The sequence below is a fragment of the Uranotaenia lowii genome, chromosome 3 (assembly GCF_029784155.1).
Source record: "Uranotaenia lowii strain MFRU-FL chromosome 3, ASM2978415v1, whole genome shotgun sequence".
In the NCBI taxonomy this organism is placed as follows: domain Eukaryota; kingdom Metazoa; phylum Arthropoda; class Insecta; order Diptera; family Culicidae; genus Uranotaenia; species Uranotaenia lowii.
In genome coordinates, this window is record NC_073693.1 from 345,232,012 (window position 1) to 345,255,191 (window position 23,180).

Genomic DNA, 23,180 nt, shown 5'->3' on the forward strand with positions numbered 1-23,180 from the left:
TGTTAAAAAACTGAAAAGTGGCGCGTTGTGACGTTACGATTTCTTTTGCTTAATTTTGGATAACTATTTGTTCAAGAAACATTCTTTTGATTTCATATTGTAGCAAATTAAATTCTTAATTTAGAGGTATGTTTTTTTAAAGTGTGATATGAACGTTGCAAACGTTGTGACCACATGCTGGAATGGGTCATATTTAAAAAATTCAACAAAATGCTCAAAATGTAGAAGAAAATAAAAATTGACAAAACTTCCTTAATCGTCAAAATTTGAAGAAAAAAATTCAAGTATCACAAAAGACAAAATAGACAGATTGATATTTTTTTCATAGTTTCCAAAGTTACAAAATTGACCCAATTGTGAAAATTGACAACAATTTTAAAAATGACAAAAATATTAGAACTTATAAATGACCATAATTTTAGAAACCATCAAAATGACCAAATTAATTAGTTGAATGAATTTGAAAAAAATGGACTAAATAAACTGCTTCAACTGGAATCAATTGAAAAAAAAAAATTACAAAAGTAAACAAACTGACTAAATTGACAGCATTGATAAAATAGAGGAAATATACCTATTGGAAAAATTAAAAAAATTCACAACATTGGCAAACTTGGTAAAACCAATAAAATAGACAAAATATTAAATTAAATGAGATACAGTGAAGCAAAGCAATGAATGGATGTTTTTTTCTAATTTTTTTTTAACCAAATTTTCTGAAATACCGTCAACTGGGGCAAACATGCAAAAATTTTCAACTTAAATGGCTTCTAAAAAATTTATGTTGACAGTTAATCCTCCCTCTAATGCACCAAAAGTTTTAAAGATGATGGCACTTCAAATTGGCGTAGTTAGAAAAAATATTGGTTTCTTTAGTTATCTTTATTTTCTAAAAAAATGCGATTTTAGCCCTCCTTAGAAAATGGGGTAACTTGCAACAAACTTTGATTTTAATGAAAAATCTTATGAACATGTATGGAAATTTATAGTCTTTAATATATTTGCGATGCCTTAGGAACATGACACATGAAAACATGAATTGCAGTAATTTTTTGATCTGTAAAAACTAATTTTTCTGGAAATAAGGAGTGTGCATACATTTAGGGATTAAATATTTCTATGAAAAATTCTACAAGCTGAAATCAAAAAAATGCATATCTGGATGAAAGAAATTTCATTGTTTACAAACGCGTGATGCAAAACATTCATATTCCAGCACCTGGAAACGAGATTTACAAGGTGTTTCTTTTATTTGCATTTTGTTGCATTTTACCCCAGACACCTAACTGAATTATAAAAATATTTATTTAAAAAAATTGAGTGATTGCTCGAAAAATATTTTCACACAAACAGTGTTGGAATAGCATGAGAAAACCAGTAAACAGTTTGTAGGTAATGTTATCAAGCCAATCCGTCATACTGAATAAAGTTTTTTACGGCATCGAAAAATGTTAAAATTTGTACATTTATTGCTCGATTTTTAAAATTTTATGTTAAAATAAAAAAGTTTAAAAAATTAGCTTTAGATGCGAAAAATTATGTCATCATAATTTTGTAATCATTAATAGATAACTTTATTGCAATAGTTAATAATTCGAAATAAATTTACAGAAACCAAAAATTTTCAACAAAATTGTTACATGTGAGAGATCTACAAATGCAAATAAAAAACCAGCACATGTTCAACGAACAGTTTAAAGAATTTACTTGAAATTGAGTTAAGATTTACATTTACAGAAATTTCATTTCATGAAACAGCCATGAAATTAAAAATTGGGAGGTGTTCATGAAAAAGTGACAAAACAATGATAGAGGATTGAAAAAAGATAAAGGACAAAATGTTGACAGAATATTGACAATGACTTAAAAAAGCTTAGCGAAAAATTGACTGAAGATGATAATAACACAAAAAAGGCTAAACATTTTTACGAGACTTATCTGCAAGGTAGAATATAATTTTCAAATTTAAAACTAACTCAAAGATAATTTACTTACAAAAATGGAACATTTCCAAAGAGATTCACTGCAGACTTTATTACATGATTCACATATCAATCATTAGAAAGACTTACTAGAAAAAAAAAATGATTTAACACGACAGTTTCTTTAAAAAATTACCAGATCCAAGAAAAACCTCAGAAATATTATATCCATCCAAGAAACACCTTTTTGGAATATTGTAGAAAATATAACAGTAAACCCCTTAAAGGGTACAAAAATTACTGAAAGTTATCGAAACCTTCAAAATGGGTTTGAAATCTATGTATATCTACCAATCTCTTAAATGATTCGAAAATGTCTAGACATAAGGGAACTTAGAAATAAAATATCTGATCTTTTCGATTCAATTGAGTCACTTTTCACAAGTTTACCTTCCTTTCAATACAACCAAGAGCTTTGAAAGCATGGAATATTTCCTGCCATGTGATTTAGTCCACTGTACAGATTTTGATTGATTTTATATAAATTAAGTTGAGAATTATTATCATTAATTAATAATTAATGAGTAATGAGTAGAAAAAGTTAAAAAAAAATAAGCTCAATTGTAAGGAAAAAAGTGACTTTAGGGACCAAATTTCAAAAAAGGAACTTGTGAGTGACCAGCCTAAAAAAGTGACAAAGTTACTAAAAAGTGACCAACTTCTAGCCCTGCGTTTGACGGTAGCGGTCAAAATTTCCGTTGAATCCTTGCGCATTTATGCACCTTAGTATAAATTTATTCTTAACAATTACAATTATTGTAAAATCAGTTTAATACAATAAGACTGTTTAAAGTTGTTTGCACTAAAACATATTGAACCAGTTTTTAAATGTTGAGAAACAAGAATAAATTACGTACCCAATAAATCTAACATCATACAAATTGAACACATTCTATGGCAAGTGGAACGACTACAAACTACGAATAAAATAAAAAACGACATCAGTTTTAACGGAAACTTTGCAAACGGCATGGGAAGATTAAAAAAGTTCCAAACAAATTTCTCATAGAACAACGCCCGTGCGTATGTTTTTTTTTGTATCTATCCATACACGGCGGTTGGGTAACTCGAGAGCAAAACAAATCCTAGCCATCCTTCCTAACCAATAAGTGCCGAACTTTGGGAGTGGTTGCAACAAGATGTAGGTAAATCCCAAAGTGTACAAGTCTCGAGTTTCCCCGATCACGGTGTGTTACAACTTGCGATCGGGTCCAATCGTGTGCAAGAGTTACACTCAACCTACGCGAGCGACGCGTACGCAGGACCCTGCAACGTTGCACGATTTGTCTATGTATCGTGTGACCAACATCTTTTGAGTAAGTCTTGGTGAATCTTGTTTTTAAGCTTTTTTTCTCCAGATTTAAGCTTTTTTTGCCTTGAGAGCAGTGTTGGTAAATTTCGCCCGTCACGCTTGACCCGACTAGTTTTGTTTCATCAAACGACTGGCACTGTTCTCAATTGACGGAGCCTCACTTTTCGCATGACGGACAAAGCACGACAACAATCAACATTTCTCCATCATCGACTGGCGAAGCTCCTACACACGGTCAACATTTCTCCTGAGAGTGACTGGCAAATCTCATCACACTTCGATCGGCTGCTGACGGCAGGTACAACTAATTGAACGACTTGCTGGCAGAGAGCAACAATCGCAATAAAAAACTGAAAACGAGCTTGCTGGCAGGAGCAACAATAATAATAAATGCGTTTCTTTTTCGTCTTCGGTCGTCTTCGGCTTGCTGGCAGGAGTAACAATAATAATAAATGCGTTTCTTTTTCGTCTTCAGCTCGGTCGACGACTCGTTCGAATGCGATTGGTAAATGCTGACTATGAAATTTTTTCAGCTTCAAACGACTGGGGGTTGAATGACTGGCAAACGAAGTGACTGGTCGTTAAAGAACAGTCAATTGAGTTTGACGGACCAAGAGGCTTCACAGTCAAAGCTTCACGCCTCATGACGATGAGTTTTGCCAAGCCTGCTTGAGAGCATAGGAGATGAAAGCTCAAATTTGAAGAAAAAAGCTTAAATCTGTCAAAAAAGGGGAAATCTGAGGGGAAATCTGAGAGATGTGCTCCATACGGTTTGAATAGCGTTGCCGCCGTCTGCGCGTACGTAGGAATTTATTCAAGTCCGAGCATAGAGAGTAGCATCCTTCTCGGAGCTACATCACTCCCAAAATGTTGCATGTAGGTATTCAACCATCATCATGCCAACTCGATTCAGCTGCCGACGGGATTGAGTTCGCTCTTGGTTTGTAACATACCGAGATCTTGCGACGTTGCGACTAAGCGTTGGTCGAATCGAAATCATTTCGTTTCCATCGCTGGATTCCAGGGTGGAGCCAAAGTTGGTCCTTAGTTCGATCTTTTTTTCCGACCAGCCATCCTTGAGTAAGGATCATATGTAAGCGGCCCGAGAAGCAGGCTGTTAGAGGCCCTAGAGGCCAGTGTTTTTGTTAGTTGGTAACCACAGGTGGTAAATTCCGGTTTACGGATTGTATTCCAAGGCACAGCGAGCCACCGTGTCCCCTCAGTTTGCTACTCTGGGTCCATGAGTACACTGGGAAGACTCAGGATATATTCCGTGTATACTCCCTACTCCCTAAATTCCACCTGAAGCCGCAGACCTGTTTCGCACACTATACTTCAATAGTGGGAGGTCTACTCGCGCTAGTGCGCTCCAAGGCAATACTCATTACCGAGACCACTTTCAGCAAAACCTATCATCCTTACGACTCGACGCCTGTAGGACCGACATCTCCTCGCAATGACTCGAGATTCCCACACAAACCTCTCCGCTTCGCGACTTGGGGCCCGATCTCTCCTCTAACGACTCGAGATCCGACCCCTCCTCGCATCGACTCGAGGTTTACCTCTCCTCTGCACGATTCAAGGCCCGATCTCTCCTCTATCGACTTGAGATCTGACCTCTCCTCGTAGTGACTCGAGGTGACTACTTGAACCCCTCCTCTTGTTGATAAGGGGCCTGATCCCTCCCCTTACGACTCGAGACCCGACTCCTTATCATAAAGACTCGGGGTTGACCACACAAACCTCTCCACCTGGAGGTTCGAGGCCTGACCTCTCCTCTGACGACTCGAAGCCCGACCTCTTATCTCCAGAGATTGAGCTTTGCCACCTTACCCGTCGTGTGCCAGATCGAGAGCAGCTTATCCTAGACTCGCGCCTGTCACGGCACATGCGCGGGACTTATCGCAACGACTCGGACAACGAAGACTCTACCCGTGGGTATTCCCCGAACGTGGAATAACCCTTTCCCAACGATTTCCACTGCAATGAAGGTAAAGTCTTATCCCCACAGCAGAACAGCCCTACTCGGATACTCCCCGAAGGTGGAGCATCCTACGCACGAACGCGACGCACCCACGGCATCCACCACGCAAAAGATGATGCCTTATCTTTGTAGCTTCAAACCGTGGGGTCGGGGACGCACTCTACTCGACAGCCCCCCGCGAATTTTTCTGCCCGTTGTGAGCCAGATCGAGAGCAGCTTGTCCTGGACTCGTGCCTGTCCCGGCACACGTTCGGGACTTTGAACGCTACGACTCGAATGTTTCCCGACGGTGACGACATCCTACACCGACCCACCAGTCAGTGTATGGTCAGTGTAAGAGACCCAAAATGGGCAGGTCAGAGGCCGTGTAGGCTGTATCCAGATTGTGTCGAAATCCACTTTATTGTAGTTAGTTACAGTCCATTAAGTCTAGTTTGTAATGTTATGAATGAGTGAGTTTCGACGTCAGGAGCGATCCTGAACATTTGGTCCTTCGAGCCGGATTCCAAAAATCAGGGACTGCCAATACCAAATTATAAGGAATCTTGCCCCCATTGAGCGATACTTTAGTGGTGGGCAAATTATTCGTTATCCTAGGCGTTGGCAGACTCTGTGTTCTGGAATCCGGCTCGAAGAACCAAATGTTCAGGATCTTTTTGGGTTTTCATAGCAAAGCTGTCTTGCACAAAAGATGTGAACCGACCCGTGCTGATCGTTGAAAAGTTGGTGCTTGAAGCACGAATTAATGGGATCCAGGATAACCAATTCAAACAATTTGATTATCGCGAGTAGAGCTGAAATTCCGCGGTAATTGTTAACATCTCTCTTGTCACCTTTTTTGTGAACAAGAAACATGTGGGCTTCCTTCCAAAGTGAGGGAAAGATTCCTCCATCCAGCGATGATTGGAAGATGTGCCGAATAGGAAACAGCTAAAGTGGCATGAAACGCTTCAAAAAAGTAGCAGGTATAGCATCCGGGCCCAAAAAACTCTATTGTTCCGTTGTCTGTTTTTTGGATCTACCAGAAAACACTCAGAATAGGGTAGGTAGACCCAAAAAACAGACAACGGCACAACTGCCGAGCATTCGGAGGTTTCTGCTACCTCAGGCATGTCAAACTGGGGGTTTGCGGGCCGCATGCGGCCCTCGGCCTTGGTCAATGCGGTCCGCGTAGCCCCGTCTTAAATTGTCACATAAAAAAACACCACGCATTTTTATGTAAAATATTACTCCAAAAAACTAAAGTTGAATGTAACGTTTTCAACTTAATGCAAATGTTTTTCGATGTTCAAATTTCCTTTCAGAAAAACACGTGTAACATTGTTTCTCTGAACCACAGATTGAGGTGAGATTCCGCTTCCGTGTAAGATTGTGCGTAAACATTCATAGCGTAAACAACATAAATATCTTCCAAGTATTTTGGTACCGTAATCCGGGGTAATATTGATCACTCTTTTCAATATTATTCGATTATTTTTCCCGTTAAGGGGAATGTGGCATGTTTGTTATTTTTAAAACCAGTACTGGACTTCTATGAACGTGAAACAAAGTTGCAGAAATTTATCGTACTACTTTAAATTTGATTTAAAAATCGATTTCGTCGCTGTTCAGGAATTGATGCATTGGGGTTACATTGATCAGTCTCCAATTTGACGAGTTTTAACGAGTTTTCTTGATCATAAGGGATACAAAACACCTTCATAATTGTTTACAAAGTCTAATTTATCAATTTAACCTTGCGTTTTAACGTTTCCTTCTAAAAACATTTATAATCGAAAAAAAAAACAATGATGCTGCATACATTTAGGGGCAAAAATAATAATAATTGCTTAATAGTTTAAGCACTGACCACACTGACATGACACTTAGAACAAAAATTCAGCTATTTTCTGTCTAATTTTTTGTTGTCAGATTTTGCAGGTTCGCAATACCGACGGCAGGTGGCGAGCCTGAAAAATTTGACAAAAAATACCCTGTAGGAAAAACGGTCCTGTTTAGCCCGATTTTAACGTAAAAATTGCGTGTTTTATTTTAATGTTGGGTGGCATTTCCTAACTGGGATAGCATTTCTTCAAATCGATCGATGCGCACTCTGGAATCGACATTGCGTACTGTTGGAAAAATTATCCAGAAAACGAAATCGAGTGTCCAGTCAGTATGGTCAGTGGTTTAAGCTTCAAAATACAAATGAAATTTTGCCTTCACACATTCCCCTAGGCCTTCCCACTATTTCCATTTTCATTTTTTCCTCAAAGTTAATCATTAGATAGGATTCTTATCCATTTATCCCATAAGGGCTTACTCTTGGAAAATGTACTTACTTTTTAAATATCAAAAATTTATCATTAAGTAACTTTAAAAACAGCACTTTAACTTTTCATATACAAAGAATCAAAGTTGTTTTTTTCACATTCTACCATCTTTTTGCTTCTAAATACTTTTTGTTATCATCAGGAGAGCTCTTTGTTAGTGTGCCTTGGAAAAAGTAGATATTTAAAGATTTTGAAATTACATTTTTACCAACAGAAAACAATTTCAAATACAATCCAAATTTTGTCTATTGGATACTCAATTAATAGGCTTTCAAACGTAGAAAACAGTTTTCAAAAATTCAAACTATAGACAAAGTTATTGATAATAATGTGGAAACATTTATTGATGGTCAAAATTACCCCGGTGATCCAAGTTACCCCGTTTTACGGTACTATTATTTTTGCTTTACCGAAGGAACATCAGACATATTGTGATATTTTGTTAAAAAAAACATTATTCGTTGTAAAAAAGCACGCGCTAAATAATCAAAAATTTTCCGTGAGTAAATTTGTAGCTCTGAAAAATTTTATTTCAGTGACCACTTGTATAACGTTTAGTTAATTTCGCGGTAAGTTTGTTGGTTGCACCGAAATTGAACAAAAACATATCCCACCGCTGGAGTCTTCTTATTGTCTCAAACCTATCCGAATACGTGAGTATAAACAGCATACATTTTTAATAACACTAGTTAACAATATTTTTAGTTCCTAAATTGAGAGTCATTTTTAATACTATACCGGTCACTGAAATGAAAAAAAAAATCGAAAATTTTGATTATAGCAGTTTTTGAAATACTGTAAAATGAAAAAAAAAATTGTGTTTTTTTAAAAATATCTTCAGCTACTGTTCATAAAATTATCATTTTCTATAATCTGACCAACAAACTGCTCTTCGCAGATATTTTTTTGACATCTTTCTGGATTCAGAGATCGATTTTAAATTTGAAACTTGACATCAATAAATAAAGTTAAGTTTTTTTGTAAACAATTGCAATCACATCATATGAGGGCCTCAAAGCCAAAGGGGTATTAGTGCACAAAAGCTACTTTCGAGATAGCACGCTTCAAAGTTTCTTTGATGTGCGATTTTCCATATACTTTTTTAAAAAGTTGTAGTGTTTTTCCGTTCCAAAAATTATGAAGATAAAATTATAAAAATCTAAAACAAGCACTGAATAAAGATTTTAATACAACTAATTGTTTCGAGTGATTTTTTTTTTTTATGGGTTTATAAGCTACCTGGCTGACCCGGAAAGGAAAAACAGAACGGGGGACAGAAGAGGAAACTTTACACGAGAGTAGCATAGCTTAGAACAGGATAGCGGCAACAGAGCCCGAGAGTTCTGAAGCACCAGAGGGAGGAAGCGTTAAGATAGTGCTCGACGGACTGGAACAGATGGGCCCTACATGAACTTCGAGTTAACCCAACCTTCAATTCAACCGAGCAGTAACAGTATGATAACATACGCCAAAGTCTCGATATCATTGTCAGAAGGGTTCACTATCTTACCGTAGTTGAATTTTCCCTACCTGTCACCTAACCTTACTCGTTTCAATAAATTTGAATTTTTGATTGTTTTTACTCGGGATTAACATAGATTAGTTAATAAAAATATTTCCAAATATGTCAATGTTAATAGATCTAGAACACATGCTTGGAAACTCGGTAATTATACAAAAAACTAGAATGACAAGAAACCGAACTAAAATCAGAATTTGTCTATCTGAATCTGAAGCGTAATAATTCTACAGAACAAAAAAAGTAATTCTTATACAGAGTTGTGAGAAATTTTAAAAAACATCTAAAAAAATAATCAATATGACTGTTATAACACTTATCAACATTACATAAAACGCATCATCTGTTAATTGTGATGTTTCCACTAAGGAATACTACCTTTGTTTAGCAGAAGGAAGAGCAAGTGTTTCATTTTCCATTCATCTTATGAACATGGCTCATTAAAAATAAACACTAATAAACTAATTAAAAATGTTCAGCACTTTTTCTTATAGATCTTAATATGAAACCACGTTTAATAAGATTGTGATTTACTACCCTGTTAGGAAAATGATAGATTTATCCATCATTTTCACTATCATACACACTGCTGCCTTTGTGAAGTTGATTTTTGTTGATATTCTTTTCAGTAAGACTAAAAAATAATAATAATAATAATAAGAGAACACTCACCTGCGAAGAAGTTGTTCAACGTGTCTTACCGTATGCTTTGCTTAAAGCCTGTATTAGAAATATTTTTTTTTTTTTTGAGAACTTCTTAAAAATAAAGGACCTGAAATATGATTTAAAGACTGACAAACTACAGAAAAAAGTACCTATTACAACGAAAAAGATTTTTTTTAGAAAACAGTTCAAACAGCATTCTTATCCAATGAGCCTCTAGATCTTGTAAAATGCTTGATTTAAGAATAAGCCTCCGAAATTCATAAACCTTACTAGAGCATTGGGGTGACGAATACCATTGCACATCTATTCTTTATCAATCTACCATATCAGTATGTAATTGTTAACGTTCTCATTCAACTAATAATGGTATCTACTATTAAATCACCCACCTATCCAGTATCCTAAATAGACTATCCTAAAAGATTGATTACAGTTGTCTATCTTTCACAATACTATCTGTTATAACCTAACTTGCGCATGGTGGTCAACAAGTGGAAATATCAACTTATAAACATCTAATTGTGATATTTCCACTGCGCAATGCTCTTTTTGTCCGATGGAAGGGAGGGCAAGTGTTTCAACTCCCATTCACCTTATCAACATGGATCATCAAAGGAAAAATTATACATCATTATAATTTTTAAACCACTTTTAAATTAAGTTTCTATGATCTCATATCGAATAAGGTTATGTGCTACCGCCCTGTCAGGTTCATGTTAGTTTTTGAGCTTGTTTCCAAACCGTGAACTCCTATAAACACAAGAAAGCACAACATCGCCGTGACCCAATAGAGCCAAGGGTACGGAACTAATTGTTTAGAGTGATTATCTCAAAAATGATCATTTTTGCACTTACACCCCTTTGGCTCCAAGAGCTTCATATATAAGCCAATATGTCAGAGCTTTTTTTTTTTTAATTTCTCAGAAAAATAGAAATTAATACACACAAAGAATTAGTTACTACAGCACCATCTACTAGCAGGAGAAAAAAGAATATTTCAGACAAAATGGGAGTGAGTTATTTTTGCACATCGATATTAAACAAAATAATCTGCTTGATATGTTATTTAAGCTAAGTGTACCAAAAGAGTACAATGTCAAAGGACACTACTCTAGCGACAAAAAAACTTATGATGCTTACACGAGAAATTTGTTGCCGGAATTCTTGCTATGTTTGCAAGTACCTATCTATGTGAGCAGTTTTTTCCATAATGAAAGCTACAAAAACTCCTCATTGTTCGAGATTAACTGATACAAATTTATCATCAATAATAACAGTGTCAGTGACAAATAAACTTCAACTTGATATTAATGAACTAGTATCTGAAAATGAAAAGATGTCAATCATAAGTACAATAGATATAATGCATTATAATATAAGAATGTTAAACATTAAAAACTTTAATAAAAATTTAACGCATAATTTCATTCCAAGTTTACTTTTAACTATATTCCATTGTTTCGTATCTAATCTTCGCGAAACTAATATGTTATGTTTTCTAGCTGATTTTGGCTGCGGCCCTCTATTTACGTCGTAGAAAATTTTTAATGCGGCCCGCACACCTAAACGAGTTTGACATGCCTGTGCTACCTATTAGTAGCTTACCTAACTCGGATAATATAAGGGAGAGAAATGATACACATTCATCAATCGAAAACGTTCTCTGAAGAAGGTAGTAAGTTGCTATCGAAATACTGGTATATGAACTTTTCATTTACCGTGGTTGAATTAAAAGGAATCTTTCGATTGCTTTGATTCAGTATTTGGGGAACATTTGTCGACAGCCAGGAAGTCTGGATCGGGGGGAAAACGAAAACCGGAAGCCGCTGAGACGACAAAGAGAGTTGCCGGTAGTTTCAAGCGAAACCCTAACCTCTCTCTCCGAGATGCCACAAATAAGCTGGGTGTATCGTCTACAACCGTGCATCGCGCCAAAAAACGAGCCGGACTATCGACTTACAAGAAGGTAGTGACTCCAAATCGCGATGATATACAAAATACGACGGCCAAAGCGCGATCCCGGAGGCTGTACACGACGATGCTGACGAAGTTTGACTGCGTGACGGACTGCGGACGACGAAACCTACGTCAAAGCCGACTACAAGCAATTTCCTGGACAGGAGTTTTATACGGCAAAAGTAAGGAGAAAGGTTGCAAATATTTTCAAGCACATGAAACTGTCAAAGTTCACGAAGAAATATCTGGTTTGGCAAGCCATCTGTACCTGTGGCTTGAAAAGCAGCATTTTCATAGCTTCCGGGACTGTCAACCAAGAAATTTACGTGAAAGAGTGTTTGAATAAACGTCTGCTGCCTTTCCTGAAGAAACACGGTTGTTCCGTACTGTTTTGGCCGGATTTGGCATGTTGCCATTACAGTATAAAGGCCATGGAGTGGTACGCCGCCATTAATGTGCAGGTGGTTCCCAAGGACAAAAACCCTCCCAACACGCCAGAGCTCCGCCCAATTGAGAAATACTGGGCTATTGTCAAGCGGAACCTAAAGAAGACCAAAAAAACTGCTAAGGACGAGCAGCAGTTCAACGCAAACTGTCTTTCTGCGGCGAAGAAGGTGGAAAAGGTGGCTGTACAAAATCTGATGGCAGGCGTAAAGCGTAAGGCCCGGCAATTCGGATTTGGAAAATCGGAAGCCTAACTGAATATTTTTCCTGAATTTTATACTAATTAAACTTGAAAAAGAAATTAAATTTGATTTTTTAAATAAACGATTTCACCGATTTACAAGTGTTTTTCCTTCACCAAATTTTGACCGTATCACCCTTTATGAGTTTAAAATGTCTCGATGCTTTTTAAATTTATTTCCATCTTATTCTCGAAATCAATTGAGTAAGTTTAATCCAACAAAAAAACAACCAAAAATGATCTGGAGGGTGGATTTAATTCTGCCTAAACCTTCGATGGTGATGATTAAAGAAAGCAGGATTTTGGTTCTGTTTTCTGAAAACGATTTTTCCCCGGATGTTTTCCGGATAAACATTTCTCAACCATTTTATGTGGTATCATAACACGACGTCAGTTTTTTGCCCCAAGCCAACGAGCTTCTTTACAAAAATTGATAAACAACAGCTATTCGGACTAGAATAACAGCACTGTCGTCGTGCTGAAAGCCTCAAATTAGCCGTAAAATGACTGGCACAAAAACCACTGGCTAGTGTTATTATCTTCTTGGTTCGAGTTTTTTTTTCTAAGAGATAAGAGGCCTGGCACATGAAAGGGACCACTCAAAGGAATAAACTTACCTGAACGTCCTTGCACATGAGAGCAATCACGAACAGATTCAGAAAAAAGCCGAAGAATCCTATGAAGAACAGCGTCACGGCCGAGGCAACGTAGGCCCAGGGTTCCATCAGGGTGTCCGGTCCATGGTCCTCGGTTCGCGTCCCCCCATTGCCTTCCCCCGGTGGCCTTGGCCCAGCGTCCGGGGGTCCCTGATTGGCGCTACTAGTGCTACTGCTTGTGCTGCCAATGATGCCAATGTCCCCCGGCAGCAGAAACCCCTCTCCGGATCCTCCCGGTGCCGTTGTTCCCGGAGAGGGGCCCGAGATTGGACCCATGATTGGCCCCAGGCCGACGACGACGCTCGTGTTGGCCAAAATGGCGGCAATGATAAGGCTAGTTGGGTAGGCGGCGACGCTCGTGCTGCTCGAGCTTGCGTTGCTATTGGAAACCACGACGACATTCCGGATGCCGCTGATGTCGCTGCTCATCATTCCGGAACCTGGCGCTGGTGGAACTGCTGCTTCTGATGACGTTGGCGGATTTGGGCAACGAGTGGCGGTGAGCGGAACATTTTCTTTCCTACAATTCCGGCGAACGATGCCGCGTCACTTTTTCACGACGACGACGTATCCCCGGGCGGTTGAACGATTTTCGCAAAGGTTTCCACTCGGGCAGATAATCGGAACCATTTGTGGGTGGGTTGCTTTGATCTAAAGTTTGGAGCTATCAGCGAGCTCAGAAAAGGTACTCGTTCTGCAATTCCAATGTTCCTAAATGTGTCCACTGGGTGTTTGTTTTTGGATCAGCCGCCGAGACGCCGGTCGACGTCGATTGCGGGAAAATTGATTTGGAATGGCAAATTATTCGGTGCTGGTAAAGTTTGCCGGGTGACCGCCAGAGGGATCTTCTCGTGAACCGTCTGGGAATTGTTTGTTGGATTGGACGTTGAAGGCTTTAAGCATCGGGTCTGAAATGGATGAGGTTGGAGAAAAAATAATCTAAAATATTCTGTAGGTTCTGAGTTTAAAACTTCATTACGATTTTTGAATATTGAAATAAAAAATCTATCGAATTGGCATTCTGATTATTGAAATAAAAGAGAGAGCTCTAATTTTTTTCCCTTTGAAATCGAATTCAGAGCAGTTTCTCAAGAGGTTTCGATGTATTGTTGATTTAAAAAATGGTACAATGTTTCAAATATGTAACAAATGTTATTTTAAAACGAATTCAAATTGAAAAAAAAGCGCAATAATCTTAAGCCTATGATAAATGAGTGAGTGCCATTTTGCAATTTTTGTCATTTTTGTCACATCTCTCAAATTTATAATTTTAGTCTTTTTTGACATTGTTGTAATTTTTGTCATTTTTGTCATTTTTTTCCTTTTTGTCATTTTTGTCATTTTTGTCATTTTTGTCATTTTTGTCATTTTTGTCATTTTTGTCATTTTTGTCATTTTTGTCATTTTTGTCATTTTTGTCATTTTTGTCATTTTTGTCATTTTTGTCATTTTTGTCATTTTTGTCATTTTTGTCATTTTTGTCATTTTTGTCATATTTGTCATATTTGTCATATTTGTCATATTTGTCATATTTGTCATTTTTGTCATATTTGTCATATTTTTCATTTTTGTCATTTTTGTCATTTTTGTCATTTTTGTCATTTTTGTCATTTTTGTCATTTTTGTCATTTTTGTCATTTTTGTCATTTTTGTCATTTTTGTCATTTTTGTCATTTTTGTCATTTTTGTCATTTTTGTCATTTTTGTCATTTTTGTCATTTTTGTCATTTTTGTCATTTTTGTCATTTTTGTCATTTTTGTCATTTTTGTCATTTTTGTCATTTTTGTCATTTTTGTCATTTTTGTCATTTTTGTCATTTTTGTCATTTTTTTCATTTTTGTCATTTTTGTCATTTTTGTCATTTTTGTCATTTTTGTAATTTTTGTGATTTTTGTCATTTTTGTCATTTTTGTCTTTTTTGTCTTTTTTGTCTTTTTTGTCATTTTTGTCATTTTTGTCATTTTTGTCATTTTTGTCATTTTTGTCATTTTTGTCATTTTTGTCATTTTTGTCATTTTTGTCATTTTTGTCATTTTTGTCATTTTTGTCATTTTTGTCATTTTTGTCATTTTTGTCATTTTTGTCATTTTTGTCATTTTTGTCATTTTTGTCATTTTTGTCATTTTTGTCATTTTTGTCATTTTTGTCATTTTTGTCATTTTTGTCATTTTTGTCATTTTTGTCATTTTTGTCATTTTTGTCATTTTTGTCATTTTTGTCATTTTTGTCATTTTTGTCATTTTTGTCATTTTTGTCATTTTTGTCATTTTTGTCATTTTTGTCATTTTTGTCATTTTTGTCATTTTTGTCATTTTTGTCATTTTTGTCATTTTTGTCATTTTTGTCATTTTTGTCATTTTTGTCATTTTTGTCATTTTTGTCATTTTTGTCATTTTTGTCATTTTTGTCATTTTTGTCATTTTTGTCATTTTTGTCATTTTTGTCATTTTTGTCATTTTTGTCATTTTTGTCATTTTTGTCATTTTTGTCATTTTTGTCATTTTTGTCATTTTTGTCATTTTTGTCATTTTTGTCATTTTTGTCATTTTTGTCATTTTTGTCATTTTTGTCATTTTTGTCATTTTTGTCATTTTTGTCATTTTTGTCATTTTTGTCATTTTTGTCATTTTTGTCATTTTTGTCATTTTTGTCATTTTTGTCATTTTTGTCATTTTTGTCATTTTTGTCATTTTTGTCATTTTTGTCATTTTTGTCATTTTTGTCATTTTTGTCATTTTTGTCATTTTTGTCATTTTTGTCATTTTTGTCATTTTTGTCATTTTTGTCATTTATGTTTTTTTTTATATTTTTGCTATTTTTGTCATTTTTGTCATTTGTGTCATTTTTGTCATTTTTGTCATTTTTGTCATTTTTGTCATTTTTGTCATTTTTGTCATTTTTGTCATTTTTGTAATTTTTGTAATTTTTGTCATTTTTTTCATTTTTGTCATTTTTGTCATTTTTGTCATTTTTGTCATTTTTGTCATTTTTGTCATTTTTGTCATTTTTGTCATTTTTGTCATTTTTGTCATTTTTGTCATTTTTGTCATTTTTGTCATTTTTGTCATTTTTGTCATTTTTGTCATTTTTGTCATTTTTGTCATTTTTGTCATTTTTGTCATTTTTGTCATTTTTGTCATTTTTGTCATTTTTGTCATTTTTGTCATTTTTGTCATTTTTGTCATTTTTGTCATTTTTGTCATTTTTGTCATTTTTGTCATTTATGTTTTTTTATATATTTTTGTCATTTTTATCATTTTTGTCATTTTTGTCATTTTTGTCATTTTTGTCATTTTTGTCATTTTTGTAATTTTTGTCATTTTTGTCATTTTTGTCATTTTTGTCATTTTTGTCATTTTTGTCATTTTTGTCATTTTTGTCATTTTTGTCATTTTTGTCATTTTTGTCATTTTTGTCATTTTTGTCATTTTTGTCATTTTTGTCATTTTTGTCATTTTTGACATTTTTGTCATTTTTGTCATTTTTTTCATTTTTGTCATTTTTGTCATTTTTGTCATTTTTGTCATTTTTGTCATTTTTGTCATTTTTGTCATTTTTGTCATTTTTGTCATTTTTGTCATTTTTGTCATTTTTATCATTTTTGTCATTTTTGTCATTTTTGTCATTTTTGTCAATACTGTCAAAAATGTCAAAAATGTCAAAAATGTCAAAAATGTCAAAAATGTCAAAAATGTCAAAAATGTCAAAAATGTCAAAAATGTCAAAAGTGTCAAAAATGTCAAAAATGTCAAAAATGTCAAAAATGTCAAAAATGTCAAAAATGTCAAAAATGTCAAAAAATGTCAAAAATGTCAAAAATGTCGAATATTTCAAAAATTCCAATACTGTCAAAAATGTCAAAAATGTCAAAAATGTCAAAAATGTCAAAAATGTCAAAAATGTCAAAAATGTCAAAAATGTCAAAAATGTCAAAAATGTCAAAAATGTCAAAAATGTCAAAAATGTCAAAAATGTCAAAAATGTCAAAAATTTCAAAAATGTCAAAAATGCCAAAAATATCAAAAATGTCAAAAATGTCAAAAATGTCAAAAATGCCAAAAATGTCAAAAATGTCAAAAATGTCAAAAATGTCAAAAATGTCAAAAATGTCAAAAATGTCAAAAATGTCAAAAATGTCAAAAATGTCAAAAATGTCAAAAATGTCAAAAATGTCAAAAATGTCAAAAATGTCAAAAATGTCAAAAATGTCAATAATGTCAAATATGTCAAAAATGTCAAAAATGTCAAAAATGTCAAAAATGTCAAAAATGTCAAAAATGTCAATAATGTCAAAAATATCAAATATGTCAAAAATGTCAATAATATCAAATATGTCAAAAATGTCAAAAATGTCAAAAATGTCAAAAATGTCAAAAATGTCAAAAATGTCAAAAATGTCAAAAATGTCAAAAATGTCAAAAATGTCAAAAATGTCAAAAATGTCAAAAATGTCAAAAATGTCAAAAATGTCAAAAATGTCAAAAATGTCAAAAAGTCAAAAATGTCAAAAATGTCAAAAATGTCAAAAATGTCAAAAATGTAAAAAATGTCAAAAATGTCAAAAATGTCAAAAATGTCAAAAATGTCAAAAATATCAAAAATGTCAAAAATTTCAATACTGTCAAAAATGTCAAAAATGTCAAAAATGTCAAAAATGTCAAAAATGTCAAAAATGTCAAAAATGTCAAAAATGTCAAAAATGTCAAAAATGTCAAAAATGTCAAAAATGTCAAAAATGTCAAAAATGTCAAAAATGTCAAAAATGTCAAAAATGTCAAAAATGTCAAAAATGTCAAAAATGTCAAAAATGTCAAAAATGTCAAAAATGTCAAAAATGTCAAAAATGTCAAAAATGTCAATACTGTCAAAAATGTCAAAAATGTCAAAAATGTCAAAAATGTCAAAAATGTCAAGAATGTCAAAAATGTCAAAAATGTCAAAAATGTCAAAAATGTCAAAAATGTCAAAAATTTCAAAAATGTCAAAAATGTCAAAAATGTCAAAAATGTCAAAAATGTCAAAAATGTCAAAATGTCAAAAATGTCAAAAATGTCAAAAATGTCAAAAATGTCAAAAATGTCAAAAATGTCAAAAAAGTCAAAAATGTCAAAAATGTCAATAATATCAAATATGTCAAAAATGTCAAAAATGTCAAAAATGTCAAAAATGTCAAAAATGTCAAAAATGTCAAAAATGTCAAAAATGTCAAAAATGTCAAAAATGTCAAAAATGTCAATAATGTCAAAAATATCAAATATGTCAAAAATGTCAATAATATCAAATATGTCAAAAATGTCAAAATAGTCAAAAATGTCAAAATGTCAAAAATGTCAAAAATGTCAAAAATGTCAAAAATGTCAAAAATGTCAAAAATGTCAAAAATGTCAAAAATTTCAAAAATGTCAAAAATGTCAAAAATGTCAAAAATGTCAAAAATGTCAAAAATGTCAAAAATGTCTAAAATGTCAAAAATGTCAAAAATGTCAAAAATGTCAAAAATGTCAAAAATGTCAAAAATGTCAAAAATGTCAAAAATGTCAAAAATGTCAAAAATGTCAAAAATGTCAAAAATGTCAAAAATGTCAAAAATGTCAAAAATGTCAAAAATGTCAAAAATGTCAAAAATGTCAAAAATGTCAAAAATGTCAAAAATGTCAAAAATGTCAAAAATGTCAAAAATGTCAAAAATGTCAAAAATGTCAAAAATGTCAAAAATGTCAAAAATGTCAAAAATGTCAAAAATGTCAAAAATGTCATAAATGTCAAAAATGTCAAAAATGTCAAAAATGTCAAAAATGTCAAAAATGTCAAAAATGTCAAAAATGTCAAAAATGTCAAAAATGTCAAAAATGTCAAAAATGTCAAAAATGTCAAAAATGTCAAAAATGACAAAAATGTCAAAAATGTCATAAACGTCAAAAATGTCGAAAATGTTCTTCTTCTTCTTCTCCTCATTTATGGCGAACTGATATCAGCTAAACTGCCAACAGTCGAAAATGTTAAAAATGTTAAAAATGTCAAAAATGTCAAATTGTCAAAAATGTCAGAAAGTTAAATTTTCAAAAATGGCAAAAAAAAAAAAGTCATTTAAAAAAAAAAAAAGGCTAAAAAGTCTAAATCGTGAAAAAAGTCAAATTTGTCAAAAACATCAAAAACGTCAAAATCGTCAATTACGTCAAAAACGTCTATTATGTCAAAAACGTCAGAATCGTTAAAACTGCCTCAAACGCAAGGAATATTTAAATAAGGTAGTGCCGAGAGCCATATTGGATTTTTTTTTGTGACGTCACAAAAACGATTGTATCGAAAATTTATATGAGAATGGTAGGAATTTCAAAGAAAAACACGTTTTGGAACGAAAATGAATTCCAATTTCATTTCGATTATGTTGTAAGGCCTCTATTTCACTATGTTATGGAGGTTTTTGGTCCTTGGAAGATTTCATTATGTTTTTATTCTTATTTTATTAATGAATGCAATGTCGCCTTGAAGCTAAAACGTGCAAAAATGAAGAAAAATCAGTTTTTAAAAGGTCTAGCTGATAGATATTGAGTGTTCAACTGATTGTCATGATTATAATTCAACCAGTTTATCATATACAATTCTTATGTAGAAAAATTAACATCAATAAATGATTGTTAAATCAGTTTACCTAAATGCCAATAAAAGATTGTGTTTAGATAACTTTGTTGTAATAAGAAGCTTAAACTGCACAGACTTGAACATTTTCATGGAAGACTTTGAAATAAATTTAAAATTTTGAAAATTTCAGTGGTGAAAATCCACCATTTGTTCTAACTTCGGTGGTCTATTTAATAAAAAAAAATACAAAGAAAAACAACTTTTTTGTATCGACCTTGAAGAGCAAGAATCCTTCTACAATAAAATGTTTTCAAAGTGGAAAATTTCCAGCAGATTCTTCGAATTATCAGCGAAAAAGACAAGTTTTCTTGTAAATTAACAAAATTGTCGTGATTGTGACGTCTCAACTTGTACCAATACTAAAGCAGGGCTGCCTTGGCACTACCTTCTTAAAATATTCCTTGCCTCGAACGTCAAAATTGTCAAACTCGTCATAAACTTCAAAAACGTCAGATACGCCAAAAAGTCAAAATGTCTAAAAGTCAGAAAGTTGAAAAGTCATAAAGGCAACAGCGTGAAAAATTAATAAAAAATTCTACAGCGTCTAAAACGACAAAAGCGTCTTAAACGTTCAAAATGTCTAAAACAAAAAAAGGTCAAAAACTTAAACATAGTCCAAAACGTCAAAAACCTTACAAACGTCTATAATGTCAAAAATTCAAAACGTGGAAAACCTTAAAATCACGTAAAATGTTAAAAGGAAAAAAAGCCTCAATAATTGTCAAGAACGTCAAAAAGTCAGAAAGTTTCAAAACGTGAGAAACGTTTAAAACGTCAAAAAATGGAAGAGTAGAACAGTTTAATAAAGTAAAATTTCAATAAAATCCGATAAATTTGTATTTTTACAATTCGTTTGGTAGAATGCCTAACAAATGCTCATCTCATTTGCTAGGTTCGCAGAAAGGGAAATTTCACTAAATAATTTCATCCGTTTTGAAGAATCTCTTTCGTCAATATGAAGCGAATTAAGAGTATGTTTCTAAAAATAAACTTAATGTTTTTTAGTGAGAAACGAAACTAGTGAGTCCCTAGAAGAAACCACACGAATTTCTTGGAAAATGTATCGTTAATTGAGCATTTGATGGGCAAACTTGTTATCAAATACCCGAAGCTGTCGATACCAAATCTCAGACCTTAAATCTATTTTCAAACTCATTAGACAGAGCTTTGGAGCTCTTTCAAAATTACGCAAATTCTCGGAAGTTTTTCCACCCAAGCATGGCAGCAGCAACAACAGCTGATGGAAAAACGTCAGGAATCTTGTGAATTTTCTCAGATCACCGTCTCGAGTCGTTGTTTCTGTGTTGATTTCGTTTGAATCGTGCTGTCTCCGGAATTCAGATAGTGATATCTCACACTTTTCTGGGAGCTCTGGGACAATCCTTTGATAATACACTGCTCAGAGCTGCTGTTTCTGCAATCTGATAGTCAGACAGCAGCGAATGCTCTGCAGTAATATAATGATGTCACAACCAACATTATGGGGTGGCTGGCTTCAACCCCCTCTTTTCCACTACCCACCACTAAAGCTTAGGAGGGGATAAAGTAAATTATCCGAGATTCATTCCGAGAGTTGATTCTTTCCGACATTTTTGCATGAAAATGAGTGCAGTAGCAGCAGCAGCAAAAAGAATGAAACTTCAGCCAGCTGGCAGTTGCGAAAGTATGTTGAGAGTGACTCTGCCCTATTTGTCTAGGTTATGCGCGGTGCTGCTTCTGGGTGCAAATAGTTGCATTTACATTTCAGCTTTCCTATTTTTTTCCGGAGGGGCAGAAATTTGACGCGCCACTTTATGCTACCGGATCCATGTTGGTGCAAATGCCTTATTTGCTTTCATCTGCAAAAAACATAAAATTTCAGACACATACATTTCAACAGGTGAACGTTGTTATTTAAATATTTAATCACTAACCCGGGCTAGTTAGTAAAAAAAAAACATGGAAATGAGTTAAACATTTAAAAAAAGCTTTTAGGATTGCTAAAAGCACCATTCTTATTCAGGGAAAAAGGTATCATTCACTAATTCCCCTAGGTGAAGTCTTCAGGAACTTTGCTTTCACAGACTACAAAGTAAATAATTCCAGATGTTTTGCTGTTCCATTACCCGTAACTGGTTATATGTGGTAGGTTTATCATGCAGGTTTTCAGTTTCGCAGTTTCGCTAACCAGATCCAAAGAGGTATAAATTTATTTCGAGAAAACATTTTTGACTATTTCAACAGGATTTGAAATTTGGGCAGCTTAAATGGCCAGGCAACCGCTATTGAGGCGAATGAAATGCCGTTCTCCAGACGACTTGGTATTTTAATCAATCAATAAAGTTAAAATATTTGGTTGTTGAGTGCAAATAAGAAGTGTATGTTTAGTGTTATGTATTTATTTTGGAATAATAAAACTCAACTGCAAAATCAAAACATTTTTAATTTAATGAACGAGATACAACATCGCAACATACAAACTTCAATGAAATCTCCGTGCAATGAAGTAGCAGAAGGAATTTCTATTGACATTCGTGTCGTGATTTTACGATTCTTATGAATCTGAATTCAGAGATTCACTCAGACACGTCTTAACAAGCTTTTCCATAGACATTTATTTTATTTTATTTATCTTCAGTGTTGCTGTCTCTGTTTGCCAGAGCCGGAATAATTCGATAGTATTCTGAGAAACAGCCTTCCCAACCAAAAGACTAATTCAAAACAAAAAATCAGCACGAGTTGCCTCAAAAATCCAAATCAAAATTAAAAACCAGCAGCAGTAGCCTTAAAAATCTGCGTTTCTCAAGCCAATCCTGTCTTTTTCCACCGGAAGGCCACATCGAAACAAACAATCAGCAACAGCAGACTTAAAATTTTTGCACTTCCTTAGCCAATTCCGTTTTTTTCCACCGGTAGGCCAAAGCAGAGTAAACAATCAGTAGAAGCTGCCTGAAATGCTGCGCATCCAAATCCATTCCGTTTTTTTTCCACCGGGAAGCCAAACCAAAACAAACAAACAGCAGCAACAGTCTTAATCTGTACGGTCAAAGCCATTCCGTCGTTATCCACCGAAAGGCCAAATCATGACAAACAATCAGCAGCAGCAGCTTTAGAAATCTGCGCTTTTTTAGCCATTTCCGTCTTTTTCCATCGGAAAGCCAAACCAAAACAAGCAATCGAAGCAGACAATCAGTAACAGCAGCCTTAAAAATTTGAGGTTCGGAAGCCAAATCCCTCTTTCTTCATCGGAACCAAAACAAACAACCAGCAGTAGCAGCCTTTAAAATCTGCGCTTTCTTAGCCAATTTCGTCTTTTTCCACCAGTAGGCCAAATCAAAGTAAACAATCAGTAGAAGCTGCCTGAAAATCTGCGCTTCCAAATCCGATCCGTTTTTTTTTCACCGGGAAGCTAAACCAAAACAAACAAACAGCAGCAACAGTCTTAATCTGTACGTTCAAAGCCATTCCGTCTTTATCCACCAAAAG

The 23,180-nt window shown here is 34.1% G+C and overlaps 1 protein-coding gene across 1 annotated transcript in view; it reads right to left on the reverse strand.

Moving 5' to 3' along the window:
• Positions 1 to 23,180, reverse strand: part of LOC129753917 (opsin-3-like) — a 112,930-nt gene that overhangs the window by 34,498 nt on the left and 55,252 nt on the right. The window contains exon 2 of the mRNA XM_055749768.1: positions 13,034 to 13,980. Within this exon, the coding sequence (XP_055605743.1) occupies positions 13,034 to 13,504 (471 nt within the window). The 5' untranslated portion in view covers positions 13,505 to 13,980. The remainder of the gene's footprint in view (positions 1 to 13,033; positions 13,981 to 23,180) is intronic.